The sequence below is a fragment of the Aricia agestis genome, chromosome 19 (genome assembly GCF_905147365.1).
Source record: "Aricia agestis chromosome 19, ilAriAges1.1, whole genome shotgun sequence".
Lineage (NCBI taxonomy): Eukaryota > Metazoa > Arthropoda > Insecta > Lepidoptera > Lycaenidae > Aricia > Aricia agestis.
The window spans coordinates 3386971-3409099 of NC_056424.1; the positions used below are offsets into that span (position 1 = coordinate 3386971).

The following is a 22129-nucleotide window of genomic DNA, read 5'->3' on the forward strand; positions in this document are numbered from 1 at the left end:
GCGAGCCTGGGGGTATGGTCAAGACTGGTCAAGGCTGGTCAAGGCTTGTACCAAGGTCACCCTCTATGGCGCGTCACGCGGGCCGCGGCCCGCGAGACGCGCCTCAAGCCGAGCCACCGGCCACGAGACGCGAGCACAGAGTAGGTACTTTATTATATACTGGAAGTCTGGAACGCGAGTAATCTCGTGTGGCTCGCGTCGCGTCTCGCGGCTCGTCTCGTGGCTCGCGCGCGAGTGTAAATAGATTATCAGATTTCTCAGCCAGTAAATAACTAAAGACTGGATTGCATCAACTAACTTTAACTTTGACTACAGTGTAAAATGTCAAATCTTTGGGTAAAGGAAAAAAGGAAAAAAATGGACGCCATCAAGACGCCATATTTAACTATAACCATAGAGCTCGACAAGGTTTTAAATGCATATGGCGAAAAAAGGAACTAACGCTGTCATCATACATGACAATGCCATGCAATTTTTGACAGTTTTCCTTTACCAGCAGCGCCCCCGTCCACGCGCATGTATAACCTTGTTGGATCAGCTGTCATCTGTCAATTTCTCCGGGCAAAGTTAAGGGTAAAGTTAAAGTTAAATTTACCTTAACTATAACCATAACTTAAACTTTACTCACGCCTGTGGTGCAACCCAGTCTAAAAAGGGCATACTATCAGATGAACTTTTGACTACTGACAGAGTTGAACACCACTGGAGTTTATTTCGCATTTATGTCTCGACTCTCGGATACAGATGGGTAATGGAAAATTTTCCGAAAGAAAAGAAAAGAAAAATGAAAAAATTCCAATATATTTTTCCAGTTTTTCACACAGACGTAAAAAAATTTCAAATATTTTTCCAAATTGAAATGTCAACCAAGAATAGAAAATAAAACAAGATAACTACGGGATAACATTTTAAGGCTTTTATTTATTCTTTTTCTTGAAAACTTCTATGATTTGTTACACAAGCCGGCCCTTAGACGATCAATTATATTGTGCAATATCACGCTTCAATTTTATTGAACAGTTTATTTGAAGATTATTAGATTGAAGACGCGCGATGTTCAATGTCAACCCTGGACGGTCAATATTATTACGCAATACCTACGTGATAATATGGCGCAATAAAATTGCTCGTCTAGTAGGGGCCGCTAAGATTATAGCGTTCATCATCGGTATTACAGTCGCGTTAGATATTTTCTGAAATTAATATTTATAGAAAGTTTTTTTTGCGCTAGTGTTTAGAAGAGGCCATAAATAGCTCAAATTAAAAAACTCCACCAAATCTGACAAATCTGCAAATTTAATTCTCTACAAGTTTGATTCTTACACTTTTTTAACAAGTCGAAGTATAATTTCGCCTGTATGACATCAAAAGAAAAAAAAATACATTATCATTCAATTTCCTCCAACTTTTATTCTTATGTTTTTTCAGTAATAAATATTTAAGTCCCTTTTTCACACTACCTAACGTTGGGTTACACCTTCAGGCGCCTAGTTTCTTTTACGTGGTATCCCCAGTAATTATAGATCTCATTAGCGCCTGTTAGCGCCTTCTTCATTATCTATACCTACTTCTATACTAATATTATAAATGCGAAAGTATCTCTGTCTGTCTGTCTCGCTTTCGCGGCAAAACTACAGAACCGATTGTAATGAAATTTTGTATACAGATAGTCTAGAGCCTGACAAAGGACATAGGCTACTTTTTTACTGGAAAAAAGCGTTGTAAAGGGGTGAAAATGCGTAAATTTGTTCAAATTAATTTAGTTCCAAAAATTCAAAATCATAAGTTTGCTTTTTAATTTCTTATTAATACTTAATACTACAATACTATCTAAATAATATAACCTTTTTTATATTATAAATAACAATAAATACAAATCTGTGCTGTTTTCCTAAATTTAAATGACATTTTAATAGTAAGTACCTTATGGGTGGTTGACGATGTAATTTTAATACTTACCCAAAAATATTCAATAATAATTAATTTAAACATTTTCTCACTATTTAATTATACTTAATATTTTTCACATGGTTACTTTGCTTATTTTTTTACACTCTTTAAAATATAAACTCTATAATATCTCCTTTACTCATTAACTAATGAACTTTTATAAAACCTCTTAAATTACAAAAATGCAATATTTATTCAATTCATTGTCAAATATTCACTATAGTACCTACTCATAAAATATTATATTATATGAAACCTTCAAATTTTAATTAATATTAATAATGTTTTATCTTTCAATATTTTATATGTAATAATGTAATATTCTATTTTAAATTCATTTTCAGTAGGTATCTATTTCACTTTGTGACCTATTCATTTTATAGTCATTCGTCTTATATAAATAATAAGTAGCTGTTTGACCGAACTTTGCTCGGTATCCGATGTAAATGACATTTTCTAGAAATGATTCCTAGCTAGATCGATTTATCGCCCCCGAAACCCCCTATATACTTACTAAATTTCATGAAAATCGTTGGAGCCGATTCCAAGATTCCAGTTATATATATATATATATATATAATTAATAATTATATTACATTATTACATATAAAATATTGAAAGATAAAACATTATATATTATTTACATAATTAACATATATATATTATTTAGATAGTATTGTAGTATTAAGTATTAATAAGAAATTAAAAAGCAAACTTATGATTTTAGTAAGTAGATAATATATAACATTAGTATTTTAGTAAAAAAAAAAAATCTAGTATAAGTATTTTTTTTTTTTCAAAAAAACGGGGGAGGTGTAGTGTATGTCACACCTCCCTCCTATATAAGTTAGGTTAATTAATTATTAAGTTAGTTAATAAAGATCAGTCACGACTAAAACATCTCTTTCAATCAGTCTCCCCTAAGCCGCACATTGCACCACCACACGCTCAACCATTGAGCCACAGAAATTGTCAAAGTAAAGTCATAAAAAATTAGTGATAATTTAATACAATAACATAAATAGAGCTTGTAGAACTTATGGACCTATTTCTTAATACCAATTATCTCTGAAGTTATAAAATGAAAACAACTATAGCAGGATTTTTCAACTTTATTTCAGAGAGAAGAATACTTTTAATTAAATGTTAGACAAGCAGATTGTTTTATTTCATCGTCTACGCTTCTTGGACTTCTTTTTAATATTATTTTTACTTTTAGTCATTTTAGCAATCTTTCTTTTGTGGAGCCATATAGGAAACTGGCCATTTTGATCCCTCAATGTTTTTGAACTGTAAACCTTTTTCTTGCCATTTTCAGCAGCTACCTCAACTTTCTCGTCGTCTGAACTCATTTCCACGTCCTCCTCTTCAACAGAAGCAGGCTTCTCTTCATTCTTCTTTTTCTTATTTTTACCAATTTGACCTGCGTCGAGGAAAATCACCTGTTCTGATTCCATAACCTCACTTTCCTTAACATTTTCGTCTTCTTTCACACCAAGCATCTTTTTCAATCTTGCCAACTCCTTCACGGCGTATCTTTCTCTTTTGATTGCCCTGCATTTTCTCTTCCATCTGCTTCTTAATGATTTAGCCATATCAAATAAGTTTTATTTTAATAAAACGTGTTGTATTTTGAAAAACATTGGAAAATGACATTGATAAATGATAGCCGATCGGGCCATTGACACTGTCAATTTGACAGGAAACAATGTTTTTTCTTTGCGCTCGGCTTTGGCCAATGTCAAGTAAAATATGGCGGAAAAATTTTTTTTCGTAAAAAGTATACAAAATTTAGTCTTTTCCATCTGCTTCTTAATGATTTAGCCATATCAAATAAGTTTTATTTTAATAAAACTTGTTGTATTTTGAAAAACATTGGAAAATGACATTGATAAATGATAGCCGATCGGGCCATTGACACTGTCAATTTGACAGGAAACAATGTTTTTTCTTTGCGCTCGGCTTTGGCCAATGTCAAGTAAAATATGGCGGAAAAATTTTTTTTCGTAAAAAGTTTACAAAATTTAGTCTTTTTTCCAATTTATTGTCAAGTTGAAAGTCTAGTACAGGGTTGGGAAAACCATAGACATAATATATACTAGCATTATAGGTTTATGGGGAAAACTACGGCCCGCGGGCCATCTCCGGCCCGCGACCATCAAACAAAAACCAAGAGAATATTTCGTATTGTTAGTTGTTAGTAAATAAAAGTTTAATTTAATTACAATTTCTAATTTCTTTTTTATTCCAACAGTTATTTTGTAATATTTGCACAATAAATTAGTGTTTCAGAAAATACATATCAATATTTGTATTTCAGTACTTAATTAACATAGTCAAAAATGCAACAACTTGGCCCGCCATATAATTTGATAAGATTATATTGGCACGCGAAGGAAAAAGTTTCCCCATCCCTGGTCTAGTAAAAGTCTAAAAAGTAGTCAGTAAAGTCAACGAGTCAAGTCAGTAGTTTTAGTAAAGTGGCACCCTACCCTTTAATGGCACGTTTAACTGTGTGTGTAAAACCCCTTAAAATATGATCAATCCATCAATCCGTGGGTAAAGGTACAATTCCGTGCATCGCGACAGTCGTAAGCCGCGCGCGGCTACTTTGATAGGCGCGCGCGGCCGATGACAGTCGTAAGTTACGACTATCGCGGTACCTTGACGATCAAATCGTCAATATTTACCGGATTGATGGATCAGATCACAGATCCTTAGGCAGCCATTACACAGTCAATCCAGATCGCGATCCAACCGAGGTCACTGATCAAAGTTTGATCAGTGACCTCGGTTGGATCGCGATCTGATTGGATTGAACGTTTGATCATCAAACGTTCAATCCAAATCACATCAGTCGACTGTTCGCTACCGTATGATGAACACGCGTTTACTAGTATAAAATATAAATTGGCTTCCGATAAGAAAAAAGCTTGTGCAGCAATCGTTATTGCTACTGCTGTGAAGAAACGCGTTAAGAGGAAACGTTGGGTTATATCAGCCTTTCACAAAGTGGGCGATAACGCCTCCTTGTGGGCGCTGAAGGTCTACAGGGTGTGGGACCCAGAAAAATAATCCCCTTTTTTCTGGGTCCCAAACCCTGTTGTTTTGAGGCTTGGGCCCGCTTGGGGGTTATTTATTTCATCTGGATGCGTTTTAAATTGAAACAAAGGGAGCGCTAAAACATAATTTGTTCTCAAATTAGAGGGCAGTAGACGAAATAAGTTTGGGAGCCCCTGGGTTAAACCTGGTTACTAAAAAGGAACATCACTCATTTGAACTTGTTAGATGAAATTCATAGTACTGAGGAAGAGGAGGATTATGCAAACTAACTAGTCTAGTCGTCCGACTCCATTGCGGTGTGAACGCTGACTGATGTAAATAGACCTAATTTCACATTAGGTCTATTTACATCATTCACGCTCAATCTGGATCGCGATCTTCGGATCACGATCATGGATTTCAAAAAGTCTAAATATTTGGGATCCGATTTCGCGATTCATCAATCCAACACGTTACACAGTCAATCAGGATTGCGATCAATGATCACGATCACGGATCGCGATCTGGATTGACTGTGTAATGGCTGCCTAAGGGTTATAATAAGTTTATTAATCACACTTTAAAGAGGCCCATTCACGGCAGGACTGCCGTGCAGTCCTGTGGGGCTAAAATGGTCGCTTTGGAGAATCATATATAGAATCATAATATGATTCTTTTTTAAACTCCACTTTGCGTGCAATTCATATAGTGATCCGCTTCGATTAATGATTGGTCGCTGCGCGCGAGCGCCGTGCGAGAGACCAATCATTGATGTAAGCGAATCACTATATGAATTGCACGCAAAGTTGAGCTTAAAAGTGATTCGCTTCGATTAATAATTGGTCTCCGCGCGCGAGCGCCGCTCGCGGGACCAATCATTAATCTAAGTGAATCACAATATGAATTGCACGCAAAGTGGAGTTGAAAAATTAATCATATTATGATTAACTAGCTATTTGACCGAGCTTTGCTCGGTATTCGATGAAAATGTCATTTTCTACAAATGATTCTTAGCTAGATCCATTTATCGCCCCCGAAAACCCCTATATACTAAATTTCATGATAATCGTTGGAGCCTTAGGTCAATGATCGCTTAGGCTTAAGATATTTTGATTTATGTCACACTTGACAGTACACTGATATTTTTTGGAAACACAACCCATCTCTAGTCAGTGATGCCAACCTGCAGATAATTTCAGATCGGTGAGGAACCAATAGAAAATCTAGAAGTGTCTATCCTTATTCCTTACTCTAGTTGGCGCACTGATCTCCATTATACAAGTACGCTGGATCTATGATACCCACTTTTTTTGTGCCATTTGAAGCGGAATCAGCGCCCCCATTATTAGGACCGAGAACTAAATTTGACGTAACTATTGGTAACCATGTATTTATTTTAATTCTCTATGGCCTAATCATTTGAATTGTTTTCGTGTTTTTAAAGTGTTTTAAAAGGTTTTACGCGATTAGGTAATAGTATATATATCTTAACAGCTCATTTCTGCGATATTAAACTTTTATTGATAATGTAGGCAAGTTGTAAAATTTGGCACTAATCTTACCACATATTTACCTTTGTTTTACCGATTTTTGATACACAATAATATTCAATAGTGCTGGAGTTTTCTGTCGATAAAACTTATCGATATCTATAATAATTGTATTGAAATCTCCGTTAACCGATTTTTATTATCAAATACATATTATGCTCTTAAAATAATTGACAGGTTTCCGTCTGACGAAGGAAGACTGGAATTATGGTTGAAAAAAATTAAAAAGCCTGGTTGGCGTCCGAAAATTGCTACTACCGCTTGCCGTTACTATTTGAAGATTGATTTGAAGTGTACAAACGTTCCCTGTGAAAATACAAGGCGCCAAATTACCATTTGATCGTGATTATGTTTGGAAAATTTATTTCAGCGTCTACTCTTTCTTGACAGACTGTAACTGTGTAACGGTAACTAATAAAATATAATGTTAAAGTATCGCACATATATTTTTATTATTTATAAATAAATACCTTACCTACTCCACCCCAATAAAAAATGTATTCAAACGTTCCATATTTATTTATGGATCGCATTATCCAATAGTCTACTTGACCTATATTCAATTTCATTGAACAAATACATATTTCTAGTAGAACTTGGCATAGGAAACCGTATTTTACCCTTATCATCAAATAAAAGCTTATGATTGAAAGTCGATTTGAAAATACGATTTTATGAAAATAGGATTTGTACTGACGAAAACGCTTTTGCGGTACTTCCGAATTGGATGTGACGTCATTCTATTCGTAATTTAATATCTTTTATTTATCGCGCTCGTTATATGTAAGTTTATTTGTACATAAATAATAAAAATAAGCCTAGAAAGATTTGTAAAATATATTTTCTTGAATAATTCAAATAAAACATCAGTTTTATAAATTATCTCCATTTATTGTAGACGGGAAATGAAATGGTCAAAACTTTTCTCCAAAAGATGTCAACATTACAAATGATTTCTAATTTCTTATTTAATTGTTTTATAATTTTTGGGCACTTTTAGACGCGTACATTTAGCATATAAAAAATTTTCAATAAAGAGAGCTTAAAATACAAAACGTCACACTATGGCGGACAGTGTTTTCGGCGCCATTTATAAGGCATATTTTTCAATTAACATTTTTATGGGTTTCTACTGTGTAAAATATTAAAATATTAGTTTTTTTTGTAATAATGAATGATTATGAAGCGATTAGCATGAAGGAAAAAAATGAGGTCAACATATATGTCTCTAATGTCTAATCTGAGCTATTCCTATCTCTAGTAGGGCAAAACCAGAGATAGATCAAATATTGGGAACGGCCGCAATAGAGTCTGGCTAGCGAAAGATGAGACTGGAAAAAGGCGGCAAATTAAAAAAATCGACGTTTAACAACCATGTCTATAGCCGGAATTATAGTTTTGATCTACGAACTTCGAATAATAAGGTTTCTTAGTTTTTATTATTCGTAGTTCGTAGATTAAAATTCCGGCTATAAACAGGGTTGTTATACGTCGATTTTTTGAATTTGTCGCCTTTTTCCAGTCTCATCTTTCACTAGCCAGACTCTATTTTACCAATAATGAATATCACAAACCCAAAAACCACAATTTGGGAAAAAATAATAAAAAACACACCAACAATAAAAAGTAGAAGAAGTTTGAAAGTGACATGCTCGCCAAAACTCTTTCAGTTGTCAAGTTTCAGTTTGACAAGTTTTTATTATGTCAGCGTGTTCCTAAACTATTACGAGTGTACTGGCGTAATACGCCAACTCACTGACCTCCATTATACAAGTACGCTGGACTGATGATACCCTTTGAAATGACAGCTATTTTTGTGCCTATTTGAAGCGGAATCAGCTACCCCATTATTAGGGATAGGAACTAAATTTGACGTAAAAATGACGTTTGAAAGTCACCATCATGTCGCCATATTGGCGCTGATAGTAGTAGTGGGAGTATTTGGAACTAATACTAGTGATGTACAACTGTCTTTTCTATTATCGATGAAATGTTTCCAGATTCAGATAATGTCGACCATTAGGATAAAAATATTAAATTGAACAATACAAACGCTACATATTTGTATTAAAGATTACAAACTTCCTCTCCGTTATTTAGATAGGCGTAATAAATTAACAACGATTTGATACGTAGATAACGTGAAGTAGCAGTACCTATCTATAATCCATTTATTTTTAGCAGTTAGCACTACGAAAAACTAAAAACAAAACTGAAGATAAGCTTCTAACGAAAACTTTGTTGTATTGTATTTTCTAATTTCATTTCTAATATTATCAAAGTAGTGCTACAGTGTATCGTATTAAAGCTGAACAAAGCTGACTAAGTGTTCTGTGTGATTAGACCCTAACTAACCTCATCATATTATATTATAAAGCGGAAGAGTTTGTTTGTTTGAACGCTCTAATCTCAGGAACTGCTGGTCAAAAACGTGTTTAAAAAAACCCATTTTACGTAGTTGCAACAACCACAACGCCTTAAAGCGCTGTGGCCGGCCACAAATTTATATTAGTAATCTGTGGCCGGCCAATGCGGGCGCGCGACGAATGGGGCTCCGTTGCGAGCGGCGCTCGGCGCCCCTAGGGCCGCGGCGCCCGTGTGCAACGCACACCCTGCACATAAGGGAAAGACGCCCCTGATCCCGTGTACAGCATGCTAGTGTAGCCAGCGTTGAGCTACGTATGCACCATATTCGAGCAAGCCACGTATGTCAATCCATACGTAGCGTGCTCGTGGGTTGCAGTGGACACAGTCACATATATTTTCTTGAAGCTTGAAGCACGTGCGTTTTCTTTCCGCTGCGGTGGATCCGCGCCTTAAGCTTGGTGCGATTTTATGCAACCTCAAATGTCTAACTTGACTGGGTATGAAGGCGCGCGATGTTCAATATCAACCCTAGACAGTTAAAAATATTACGCAATACGTGATATTGCACAATAAAATTGCTCGTCTAGGGGGCCGGTTAGTTTTCCAAAAAGAGAGCATGGTGCGACTCAGTGGCGCACAATGCCGAATTATGCTGAAGCTTAATTGGAACGAGAATTAGTTTTGAAATGCACCAGTACAGTGCGCTAAGTGCAGTGTTGAAAATAAAACATAGGTAGCAATAACCACAGATTTATTGTTGCTTTTTCATGTCAATCTTATAAGTAGGTCCTTACTTCCAGTCCTTATGATACATAAAAGATCAAGACTTTATCTTCTGTATTGAGGTGATTCTTATTTTTTTTTAAATCACTTATAATATTAAGCAAGCTTGCCTTCTTTTTTATAAGCCTACGATTAGCTTCTCTTAATTTTTTTATTTGCTTTAGTCGTTTTAAAGCAATTTTTTTTGCTCTTGCCAATTTTGATACAAGTTTAAATGAATAAAAATTACAATATCTTGGGTCGAGACCACTTTCTAGCATCCTTTTGCGCTTTCTTGAAGAAAATTCAATTTCAGTTATGCGCTTACTTGGTTTTCTTTTCGGCACTGCCTAAAATCCAGATACAAATATCTTTGATTGGAATTGTTATTTCAAGTACATACATGTGTATATATAATTAAAAAATCTTACCAATTGATAATATGTCGAATAACCTTCAAAAATTGTTGGTACTGCATCAGGTTTTAATTTTTTAATTGACAATCCCTCGACAAAACAAGATTCATCAAAGTGCTTTGAACAGAGCCTCGAGAATTTTGTTGGCTGCCAATTATCACGTCTGACAGCTTTTAACCATTCGGCTCTTATCTCTGGATATTTCGGAAATCTGGGGAAAAATAAAGTTATGTATATTAATTATCTTCTGTGCAATAAAATTGCTCATCTATAACGGGCCCGCTAAGAGTGCTTTTCCTGTTATGCGGTTGTCACTCGCGCACATTTGACCCGCATGACAGGAATACCGGCCATTATAAAGCGCTCCCAAGACAATCATGCAGCATGACATGCGTTACGTGCTGTCATGCACGCATGATCATTTATTTTATTCATTGATGCGCATGACATGAAAACTACGTGCATTACATTGCAGTACATTTGATTGTTTAATTTTTCGTCATCACTGACCTCGTGTCCGTCATGCAATATGTGCATGACATTGCACGCATGATCGTTTCGCGATCGGCATGTCATGCAACAACTGAGTTCCAGGGTGGTTCTTTCGAACATAAAAAAATTGCATGGGGCATACACTGATAATCTGTGCAAAATTAAAAAATCAACTAGGTAGTAGGTACATATTTTTTACATACTTAATATATTTTTACAACATAATATTTTCATTTATTTTACCTTAGCTATGTGTAATATTTGAGTGAAATTATACCTTTTGAGCCTTTGACAAATACTGATCCATAGTGACCTTCGACAAAGATGACCTTCTCACCGTATATATATTAAGTCTATGGTATTACCAGGTATTACATAGACGTCTTGACAAAAATAAAATGACTAGCTGTTGCCCGCAACTTCGTCCGCGTCAATGTATATAGTTTTATGAACGCTATTAAGAACATTATTTTGCGCCTTCGTGGTCCAGTGGTCTAGAGCGTCGCTCTTGACTCGGAGGTCGTGAGTTCAATTCCCGCGTTGGAAATATGTTATTTCCAAGTTTCATTAGGACAATACAGGCTGATCACTTGATTGTCTGACAAGTAAGATGATCCATGCGTCGGATGGGCATGTAAAAAGTCCGTCCTACACCTAATCTCTCGCCAGTCGTGTCGGTCTTCCGTCCCACTGGGTTATGAGAGTAAAGGAATGAGTGTGCTCTTGTGTACTGCGCACACACCTGGGCAATATAAAAATTACTCCTTCTTACCTGGCCTGGTATCAATGAAACTGGCCACCGTCACCAAAACCGGTGTGGGGAGTATTATCATTATTTGCTGTGATGTTATTTAAATCTGCGATATCTTTTAAGGTTTTCATTAGATTGAATGATGTAAAAGGCAATTTTATTTTGAATTAAATACTTGTGATGAATTTATTTATTTATTTGGATAAGGATCATCCTCGTAAAAACACCTTCGCCAATAATGCATTATTTTAGAACAAATTTGGTTAGAATAAAAAAGGTTATAGAGAGCTAACCTTAAAAGATATATAATATAAAGTCATGGGCTTTTTTTACAACAAATGTTCTAAAAAAAAGTGCTCCCAAAATTTCAGCTTGATAGCATTTGTATTTTTTTTGTTATGCACCTTCAAAGTTGGATATTCAAGTCAAATTTTTTTTCAATTAAATTCCTTAATATTTGTATACAATTCGATAACTTATGCAATTAAAAGCAAATTTGTTATGAAACCACTTTCATAAACGCAATATTTAATATACCTGTCGAACAAAGTTGTCTCCCGATGCGTACAAACTACGAAAGACGTTGTATGGAGCGTTTCGGGCAGGTCTTTTTATGAGATATTTGAATTGTCATATCTTGGTGAATTTTTAAGCCAACAGAGTCATTCTTTCAACAATGTTTCTATTTTTTAAGTGTCTTTCAATTACCGATAAGAAAAAAAAAATTGTCATCATGCCTATTCATGATTTTGAAAATCTTTTACTGTTTATGCAGCGCATGCAGCTCAATAGGAAAAATCCCCCGCTTTTTTCCACATTTTCCTCTGTTTCTTCGCTCCCAAAAGTCACAGCGTGATGCTATATAGCCTATAGCCTTCCTCGATAAATGGGCTATCTAACACTAAAAGAATTTTTCAAATCAGACCAGTAGTTCCTGAGATTAGCGCGTTCAAATAACCAAACAGAAAAAAAAAAACAATTTTTGTGACTTTTCACCCCTGATTTTAAAACTTGCAACCATCGAATTATATGTGAATTTTGAGAACTGTTTTAGGATGCCAAACTACAAATTTTGAAGTGGTAATATTATATTGGGTACCTCGATTTTCCGAGGTTAACCCCCTATAGTGACTGGGCTATAGTGTAATTCAGTAATTCCGAAAGTGGTCCAGGTGGACCCCAGGAAACTCGACGGGGGTCTACGATGTGCGTGGCAAATACTGGGGGTCCAAAATCGTGAGCTGGGGGTGCATGAAAATGTAATTTTATTTTTATAGTAAAAAGCTAAAATGCTTGCTTGATTCCATATTATATTCCATAAAATATAGGTACCTTATGTTATATTGTGTGTATTGACCTCTAATCTTAATCGCAACTTAATATGTTTAGAAGCTTAGAGTTTGTTTTTGCATGTTTACAACTGCAGATCTAATGTTTAATTTCCTAAAGAAGATTTGGGGTCCACGGGATGGAGCAAAATTTTAAAAGTGGTTTATAAAACAAAAGAGTTTGGGAACCTCTGGTGTTAATCATAGAATTCGCTGTAGTTTGAGCTCTATGATTTTGAATTTTTTCCATGCATGGCAGCAAAATCATACTTATGTACTTACAAATAGTTTTTTGAGTGTGCATAATTTGTATAATTTTTATTACTTACAAATGAAATGACACTTCCTGGTTTTTACGACCTCCCTTTGTCGTCCTGGAAGTGCAATATATGGCGGAACAGCTCATTCTAACTTATCAGTATCTAAAGAAATTTTAAGCAACGAAGAGTCCTAATAGTAATAGTTTCAAACAGTGACCGTCTTCGTTAGCACTTATGTAACGTAGTTTATATCCTCTTTGAGCACTTATGAAACGTAGTTTATATCCTCTTTGAGCACTTATGAAAATTATTAACGTAGTTTATTTATTGTTTATATCCTCCAAAATATCCCCTTTGAAAATTGAAAATCATAAACACGAGCGAATTATCTTGTTTGTTCTTGACCACAGATTACTATATAGCAGGGTTGCCAGATCAAAGACCGGTCAAATCGCCACTTCGCGATAAAAAGATAGCCCAAAGTAGTCCAATAAAAAAAAAAAAAAGGGCAATTAAAAGCATAGACATAATATATAGTAATGTCAATAAAAATGTTATAAGGAGACTCGCTTCGTTTAATTCAAGAAGCTTATATACCTATAACATAAGATTCTTGGTTTAATTGGATACTTACTTGTAAATTTGTATTAAGTAGTGGTAACCAGTTGTTTTTATTTTTGGCGTTTTTTTTTCAACTATAAAAGTGATATTTAGCAATGAAAATCTATAATTCATATTATGTATTTATTTTAAAATTATGTATTTACAAAAAAAATCTTTTATGCATATTAATCGTCATCTGCTGCAAAAAGTTGGACTGAAAGTGGATTTCCATTTTGTAACCGGCGTGTCGCATTGGATGCGATGCCGTTTTATAATATTGTTAATCCACCAAGTGAGATCCTCAAGAATAGAACAAGGTAACTTTGTCTTACGTTCGTAATTTGGATTTTCTAGTATTGAAAAATATCTACGGCCGGACTCGCCGCAACTAGATTTCCATTCAATTGAGCAAATTCTCGCAAAGTGCATTCGGGTAATTTTTTTTTGCGCTATAAAATACTGTTTCTTTTACTATCTGGAAGTGAGATTATTAAATTTTTAGTATCGAAAAGAAAACCTAAAAATTTACGCTTGGGTTTATCAAAATTAATCACGAATCCCAGGCAGTGCAATAGTTTCAAAGTCTCATTTACGTTAGCTAAGCAATCGTCAATCAAAACCTTAAGGATGAAATAACTTCCTTTATAATTTTAGTAAAAACCCTAGGAAGCAAGAGCCACGGATAATCCGTAGGTCATTGACGTGAACTCGTAAGTTGTGATCGAGTTACCATTTTTAATTGATTCCTTTAGGCCACATAGTTGCTAAATAATACTGTCTTTAGGTATTAATTTAGCAGCTCTTTGATGGTCTTCCATCTGAAAATGTGACTTTGAACAAAATTGTTAAATAGCTTTAAGTTTAAAATGAAACGCTTACCCCAATTAGGCTTGGGGGCAAGAAATATTTTGGATACGAACTGGTCTTTGCATGGTGAACATTTTGTCACGGCGCCTAATTCGACTAGTTTTTAATTCGCAGTGGACATTTCTTGATGTTCCGCTTTCGAAAAAGTATTACGAGGAACATTACTTTGATGAACTTCTTTGCAAAGAGGTACTATGTAGAGATAATTTTGTATCCAATCAAGAAATACTGCATTAAGACGAGATTTTGTAAAAAATCTGATTCGGCCAGCATGTACCTTGGTCACTGCGGCGCCGGAGTACGCGGCTTGTTCGCCGTCGTAGGTGCAGACTGTTGCTGCATCAAGTTCGCGTATGCTCGGCTCTGCGTTGTTGTTCTCCTCCTACCTTGGTTGCCACGGTTCGGTGTATACCAGTGTGGGCCCGACCAGTTTCCCGAATTAGTATAGGAACGGTTATTATTGGGATGTGAACCGGAAGCTCTCGGATTGGTTTTTTGAATTTTTTGACCCCGTCGTTCGATCGCTTTAGCCGCTTTGATCTTTTCCGACAGCTTGTTTCCGAAATGAGTGTCATCTCTCACTGAATCCTGGATGACATGATGTAGAAAGTTCTTGTCCAGGTTTGGTGTAATTACGTTTTATATTCTACTGTGAGCATTTGTGGGATCCAAATCCGACAGCAAGCGACAGACGTTGCTTAGGTGGTGAATGACACTCTTCCTGTCCTCCCACTTAAGAGAATATCGAGAGCCCTATATTTAACAGCCGTTATACCACAACAAAGGTGTTGGTGGATAAATAAAATTTTATCTCAGTTCCTAGTGAATCGGAATCGGGGACAGCTGCTGAAATTTCAGCATTGAGTTTCGGTGCTTGTAGCAACCTGTGGTTGTCGGGAATTGAATAGTCCTTTAATATCTTCTCCCGATTCTCTAATTTGTCAACCCTTTTGTTAGAAGAGGAAGCCATATGGCTAAATTATCATGAATTTTAGATCCATAGTCAGGAGTGTCACTAATGGATTCTTCGAGTGCTTCCGAAATTTTAGGATCAAGTGCTTGATCCGCTGCCTCGGTATTTTATAATTGTTACACCAGAACTATTCCTGGAACCGGGTTCTTCGGTTCCAATGTGTCTAAATTCTAGAATAACCTCGGTTCCCGAAATGGATTCGGGTACTACGAGGGACGGAGCAGGGCTCCATCTAACGCCATTGCCAGCGTTTCGGCATTTATAGGTCTTTGCTCAAAATTGTTGTCGGCATTAAGAACGCCCAAAAACAAAATATATTATGATTATTATTATCATCCCTTCAACGAGCAAAAGGCTCACGGCCTGCCCTGATGAAGGATTTAGTTTGATTGGACAAGGCTCACGGCCTTTCCTGATCTCATTTATTTGCAATATTATAACGGATAATTAATTATTATGATTACTTCAACGAGCAAAAGGCTCACGGCCTGCCCCGATGAAGAATTTAGTTTGATCTTACAAGGCTCATGGCCTTTCCTGATTTCATTTATTTGCAATATTATAACGGATAATTAATTATTATCATCACTTCAACGAGCAAAAAGCTCACGGCCTTTCCTGATTTCTTTTATTTGCAATAATAAAACGGATAATTAATTATTATCATCACTTCAACGAGCAAAAGGCTCACGGCCTCTCCTGATGTAATTTATTTGCAATATTGTTAAGTGTTATTGTAATACAAAAAAATCCTACCTTCAGTATCAGATGGGTCTGATGATTTAACTTGTTTGCGGTGATAACGTTTACGTAATTATTTTTCGTTCGTAATGAACGATTTTTTCTTCTGCACTTCGTTTTGGCATTAAGAACAACGTGGAATAAATAATAAAAATAATAAAGAAAATAAAATTTATTAAGAGTTTGAAAAAATATTATATTTTTTCAAACTCTTATTAATAGAAAGGTGCGTGCTGTCGCCACCGTGCACGAAAAAGGAAAATGAGTCCAAAATGGCCGTCTGCCCCATCCACAACTCCGGCGGTGGTGCGGGTGGTAGGGGAATATTGACTTTTGAGTCATAACTGACTCTCAAGAGAGTAACTAGTTTCATAAATGTCTTTTAAAGCGTGAAAAAAATCACCTGTAGGTTAAAGGGACTACGTTGTGAATAAAATATCTGAAAACTGAAGCGATGAAATATAATTTATTTTCACTTAGCTTGCTTTATATATATATATATATATATAAAGCAAGCTAAGTGTATATATATATATATATATATATATATATATATATATATATATATATATATATATATATATATATATATATATATATATATATATATATATATATATATATATATATATATATATATATATATATATACAGATATATATATATACAGAGCGAGACAGTACTTCAATCCGAAATAACTTTATCACGTGTTTTAATTTGATTTATTTAGGCAGAAATCTCCCGATTTTTAGTTGGTAGCAATCTCCCTATTTCTCACGATTTTTAGTTGGTAGCAACACCGATTTCACAAATGTCATTTCTGCAACACTGTGCGGCCACAATAGACTTTTCTGTGCGGCTGTCCTAAGTTGGAACCAGGGTTGCCAGATTGGGGGTTTTTTTCGCAATTCTGGGGAAAATTTTGACTCTAGGCGAAAATTTGGGGAAACAGTATCTTTGGGGAAATGTTTGGGGAAAATAAATACACTATGGGGATTTTTTGGGGTTAGCACTTCTAAAAAACATAACAAACAAATGAAACCAACGTCCTTTTCATTCGATTAACATCCTGACAAATTTGTTGTTTGTTTGTTTTGGTTTGTTTGGTCGAGTGCGTAAAAGGCCTGACAGACGTACGAACTTAAATTACGCGGGTTTTAAGTTCGCGAACTTACTCGGCTCGCGTCGGTGACACACGAGAATCGCTCACACTGGATTACCATGCCCCCAGGCTCGCGGCTCGCGGCTCTTTGCAGGCGATTAATTGTCTCAAGACACGGTTCAGGCTCTGTGATTGGTTGGCTGTCAAAATTTAGAGTCTTGAGACCATATCTATATACCAACCTAACTCCTAAGATCGTCGAGCCATAGTCCGCCTACTTACACGCACGTCTGTCACCCCCTTAAAAAAATTGTCTCTTTGATCGAGCGAGCGACCATGTGTTGTGTATCTGTTTAACTGTCGAGTGATTGAAACTACTAGATCGAATAAAAGTAGTTTCAATTTTATATTCGCTTTTTTTTCTCTAACAAAGCGATTGGGGATTTTTTTTGAAAACATATCATTTTGGGGAAATATAAAAATCAGTTTGGGGGAAATCGTAAAATTGCATCTGGCAACCCTGGTTGGAACTTGGCTGCCATCCAAGTTTTGACTGTGATTCGTTGCAACTTTGTAATCAACGCTATGTTGGAGTCCTTTGTTGTAAAATTTGTGTAGTGTCGTAAAAATAGGCGCAGTGTTGGGGCTTGTGGCGAATATTTATTGTTTGATTCGTAAAATGGGCTCAATGCAAGTCGATTGCGATGTTCTTGACGACAGCGGCTGCGTCCAGGACGGTATGTTCTATTTACTTTTTATGATTTTAAGGACCATTGCATGTATCCTACTTACATACTATGTGGCTACTCCTAAAATCTAGCTACAGGAGCTGTGGCACCGTAGCTACAGTATAAATTACCCACTGGAAGTGCTACAGTTATAGTAATAATTTTTTACCACTGGTGCCACAGCTCTTCTAATTTTTTTATCAGTTACGGTACTACAATGACTGATGTTAAGGCCAAAACAAAATTATTTATTGTAGCCTGTCAGCTCTTCATGCTTTAGCCCCTTACCAATTAACACAGCAGGTAGCTAAATAATACATAATTTAAAAAATACACAATACATAGGTATAATTTCTCCTGCCTTTGTCTGGTATATTAGAAAATGTCACATGACGTTTAAAATTCAGTGGACCCTGAATAGTTAGCTGGTTCTAGGCGATCAATTGCATTGTGCAATACCACACTTCAATCTTATTGAACAGTTTATTTGACTATTAGTTAAAGGTGTGCAATGTTCAAGATCAACCCTAGACGGTCAATAATATTATGCAATGTGATATTGCACAGTAAAATTACTTGTCTAGGGGCCTGCTTATATACAACATAAACATTTTGTTAGTAAGGGGGTATAAGTAGAAGACATATTTGCAGATCATTTAACCTTGATGCTGTTCACAATCAATATAAATTTATTTTAAGATAATTTTATAAATTGTAAGATAATTTTTTCTTTGTTTACTATGTTATGTTATTACTCCTCTACACAATGGCCACATTCAGCTGTGATCAAAATGTCTTTCAAGATGGGCAATAAAGCATTAGCCTTTACTGCTGCATTGATTTCATCACTATTATAAAATTTAATTACAGATCCGCTGCAGAAGTCGGAGCCAGAGAGTCCAGTCCCACAAATAAATCTGTTGGATCTGTCGGATGATGTGCTTCTGTACATCCTACGACATTGCTCTCCAAGGGATCTCAAGGCACTTGGATTGTATGTAACTTATTTGTGAAGCAACATAAAACAAGATATTTTTCTATCATATAAAACATTGTAGATACTGTATAATAATGTGCTGAAGATAACCAATAAATTTTTGCATGCTGCTGCTGCAGCATCACCTGGATTCTATAGGAGCCGAGCTCCAAATGAACCCTAAGTGGAGGTTTCATGTTTGGACTCATATTGACGGCCTCATCCAAAAGGACATTCGTAGATGGTATTCATTGGGATATAATATGATCGTGTTGATAGGAATTATTCTGCACTATAACCAACACAAGTTTAAAAAGCATGAAATAAAATTAAATTAAAAAATTAAAAAAAACCCCGCCAAACAACTTTAAAAAGTAATGAAATAATATATTTTACTGACTTTAAGTTTAAATAATTCCTAAGTGTAAAGTGATATTTTAGTCCATAATTGTTGTCAAGGTGTGTCGGGGTACTGCTAATGTAGATGTTTGATTTCACATAACATTATAGTTTAAGGGTCAGTTCACAGCGAGCCGAATCGAGACAATCAGTGACATGGCGATACAAAATTCAAAATAATAAAAATGCAAAACTGTTGGCGGTCCCCCGACACATCCTGACAACAATTATGGACTAAAATATCACTTTACACTTAAACTTAAAATTTCAGTAAAATATATTATTTCATTACTTTTTAAAGTTGTTTGGCGGGGGTTTTTTTAAATTTCTTAATTTAATTTTATTTTTTGATTTCCCAGCATTGTCCTCATAGAAAAAGTTGTTAATTTTGATGGTCTCATTTAATGGTTTCAAGGATAACGGTGTTTATACAAACACGCTGTATATAATAATATAAAGATGGACACTGTAAATATATAATGTAATATTTACAGTGTAGATCTTTATATTATTCAGGGGTTAAATTATACCACTATTCCACACTATTCTGACTACTCATATGACATCTTTTGAGCTTAAGAATTTGAGCCAACCCCTACAACACAAGTATGTTTTGTAAGTGTAGGGGTTGATCACTTCAACTTGTATGTAACATGTAATATCCATATTTGTATTTATTTTATGAGACAATAAAGTCATATTTATTTATTAACTTTCTCTAGCTCATGCGCTCGTCTGGGTCGTCTGGTCCGCGAGCGCTCCCTGTGGCGGAGCGTGGACGCTCGCTCGGAGCTGTGCAGCCGGGCGCGCCTGTGCTGGCACCTCCAGCACACGTTGCACGCTGACACCAGGACCCTGCTGCTAACTGGATACGCCAAAGTTGCCGCCGGGTTAGTATACTTGTATGGTCGTTGAATGTAAACCATACAATTTTAAAACAAAAAGAAAGATATTTTTAGGTTCCTCTCAAAAATGCAGAATCTCAATTTGTCAGTTAAAATAATTATCAGTAGCTCTTGTAAGTTGTAACACATAAAATGCATTTACATAGTATAAATCGGAAATCGGAAATATATAATCAATCTGTTATGTATGTGAGTCCATACTAATCTACGAATAACAAAAACTAAGAAATAGTAACTCTGTCAAAAAACATGTTCCACAATACTTGTCAGAAAAGTGTACCTAAGGTACACATTTCAATGAATTTGCGATATTTAGGTGGCCTTGAGCAGTATCAGGCTGACGTTACATGACAGATCGAAAGGAACCTTTAAAATGGTGATACTATGGGAGTTACGTTTCCTTAGTTTTTATTATTCGTAGATACTAATATTATAAGTTCGAAAGTGTGTCTGTCTGTTTGTCAGTCTGTCCGTCTGTCTGTTTGTCTATCTGTCTTTTACCTCTTCACGCCCTAACCGCTGAACCGATTTTGTAGAAATTCGGTATGGAGATATTTTGAGTCCCGAAAATTCCCAAGCGATAAACGAATTTTGGCGCAAGGGAGTTGCGGGCGTCATTTAGTTAAGAGGATTCCACACCGCCCTTTTTTCCATACAAACGTTGTCCCCTGTTTCCTCCCTGGATAATGCTAGTAGAGTTATAATTTTTTTCCTGAATATCTACGGCCACTAATACAATGTCCCTATGTTTTCTTTTTTTTCATAATTTAATTATTAAATAAGATATAAACGTTCAAAAACCCAAAAAAATGGCCAGATTTTCCACTGTGTTCAAACGTCCAGAAAACAGATTTGGCTAGATTATACAAAAAAAGCAAAACATAGGAACACAGCTCAAGCCTTTTTTTAATCTTTAATGAAAAAAGTACTTAAATCGGTTAAGTTTTGGAGAAGGAATCAGGGGACAACGAATCGTTGATTTTCTGGATTTTCTGCAGTTGTCTCTATCGCGTTCTGCGGTATAGGCTTGAGGTAAGGGAGACAGCTATAGATATTACACGTACTTTTTTTTCATTTCTCTAGTCCCTGTTGTATCCTCTTAAATCTGTGTACGTTTAACTACGTGCATAATATTATTCTCGCGCTATAAACTAATTTCAGCACAACGAGGTTGCTGGCAACATGTAGCATACAACATTTAAGGAGTGATCACACTGAGACGGGCCGTGCCGGGGCTCAGCGTGCCGGGGCTCAGCGTGCCGGGGCTCATCGCAAAAATCCGCCTCCATACAATTTGTATGGAAGCGGATGCGCGTATCGCACACTGTCGGGGCGCAGCGGATTTCCGCTTCCATACAAATTGTATGGAGGCGGATTTTTTGCGATGAGCCCCGGCACGCTGAGCCCCGGCACGGCCCGTCTCATTGTGCTCAGTCCTTTTAAGTAACTAATTTGACTATTTTATCTAACGTAGGTGCCTCGGCCTCGCCAACATAACGCGGAAAGAGGCAGAGGATGAGAAGCAGAACTACAACCGGAGCGCCGGCAACAACGACGGAGACTTAGTTGTCTATGGTGAGTTGTATACAGGGTTGCCAGATGTCCGGTATTTAAGCGTACAGTCCGGTATTTTCGAGGCCTGTCCGGTGAAAAATAAACTGTTATACCGGACAGTTTTCATTTCAGCACGTATATGGCGACCACAATTTTATAACAATTATAATATAAAAAACTGTATTTTTGCGACCTACCATACCGCATTTGGGGTTGTCCGGTATTTTTTCGTGACTCACCTGGCAACCCTAGTTGTATACGATTATTGTGATTTTAGACCGAGACCAGTAGCACTCAACCTTTTTGATGTGAAACTTCTTTAGGCGCGTTGAGAGTAAAATTTCAAGGTCGCGTCATGGCAAT

The 22129-nt window shown here is 36.0% G+C and overlaps 2 protein-coding genes, 1 long non-coding RNA gene and 1 pseudogene across 4 annotated transcripts in view; 1 reads left to right on the top strand and 3 right to left on the bottom strand.

Moving 5' to 3' along the window:
- Positions 1 to 3046: 3046 nt before the first annotated feature.
- LOC121736529 (protein LLP homolog) lies at positions 3047 to 3805 on the bottom strand. 2 transcript variants are annotated; one of them, XM_042127780.1, is made up of 2 exons: positions 3756 to 3805; positions 3047 to 3522 (listed from the first exon to the last, which is right to left on the bottom strand). In XM_042127780.1, exons 1-2 carry the CDS (start codon positions 3776 to 3778, stop codon positions 3120 to 3122), a joined length of 426 nt encoding a protein of 141 aa, XP_041983714.1. In that variant the 5' UTR covers positions 3779 to 3805; the 3' UTR covers positions 3047 to 3119. The 2 variants fall into 2 exon arrangements, with proteins under 2 accessions (XP_041983714.1, XP_041983713.1); XM_042127779.1 differs by lacking the exon at positions 3756 to 3805 and having other exon boundaries at positions 3047 to 3614.
- Positions 3806 to 9643: 5838 nt separating this feature from the next.
- LOC121736794 lies at positions 9644 to 13209 on the bottom strand. Its single transcript, XR_006037064.1, has 3 exons — positions 12988 to 13209; positions 10103 to 10298; positions 9644 to 10021 (listed from the first exon to the last, which is right to left on the bottom strand). It is a non-coding gene; the product is annotated as an uncharacterized LOC121736794 (long non-coding RNA).
- Positions 13210 to 14670: 1461 nt separating this feature from the next.
- On the bottom strand, positions 14671 to 16920 carry LOC121736729 (annotated as a pseudogene).
- Positions 16921 to 17740: 820 nt separating this feature from the next.
- The window catches only part of LOC121736730, a 46270-nt gene continuing 41881 nt past the window's right edge, over positions 17741 to 22129 (top strand). The window contains exons 1-4 of the mRNA XM_042128115.1: positions 17741 to 17941; positions 18803 to 18926; positions 20030 to 20197; positions 21687 to 21787. Coding sequence (XP_041984049.1) covers positions 17884 to 17941; positions 18803 to 18926; positions 20030 to 20197; positions 21687 to 21787 — 451 coding nt within the window. The 5' untranslated portion in view covers positions 17741 to 17883. The remainder of the gene's footprint in view (positions 17942 to 18802; positions 18927 to 20029; positions 20198 to 21686; positions 21788 to 22129) is intronic.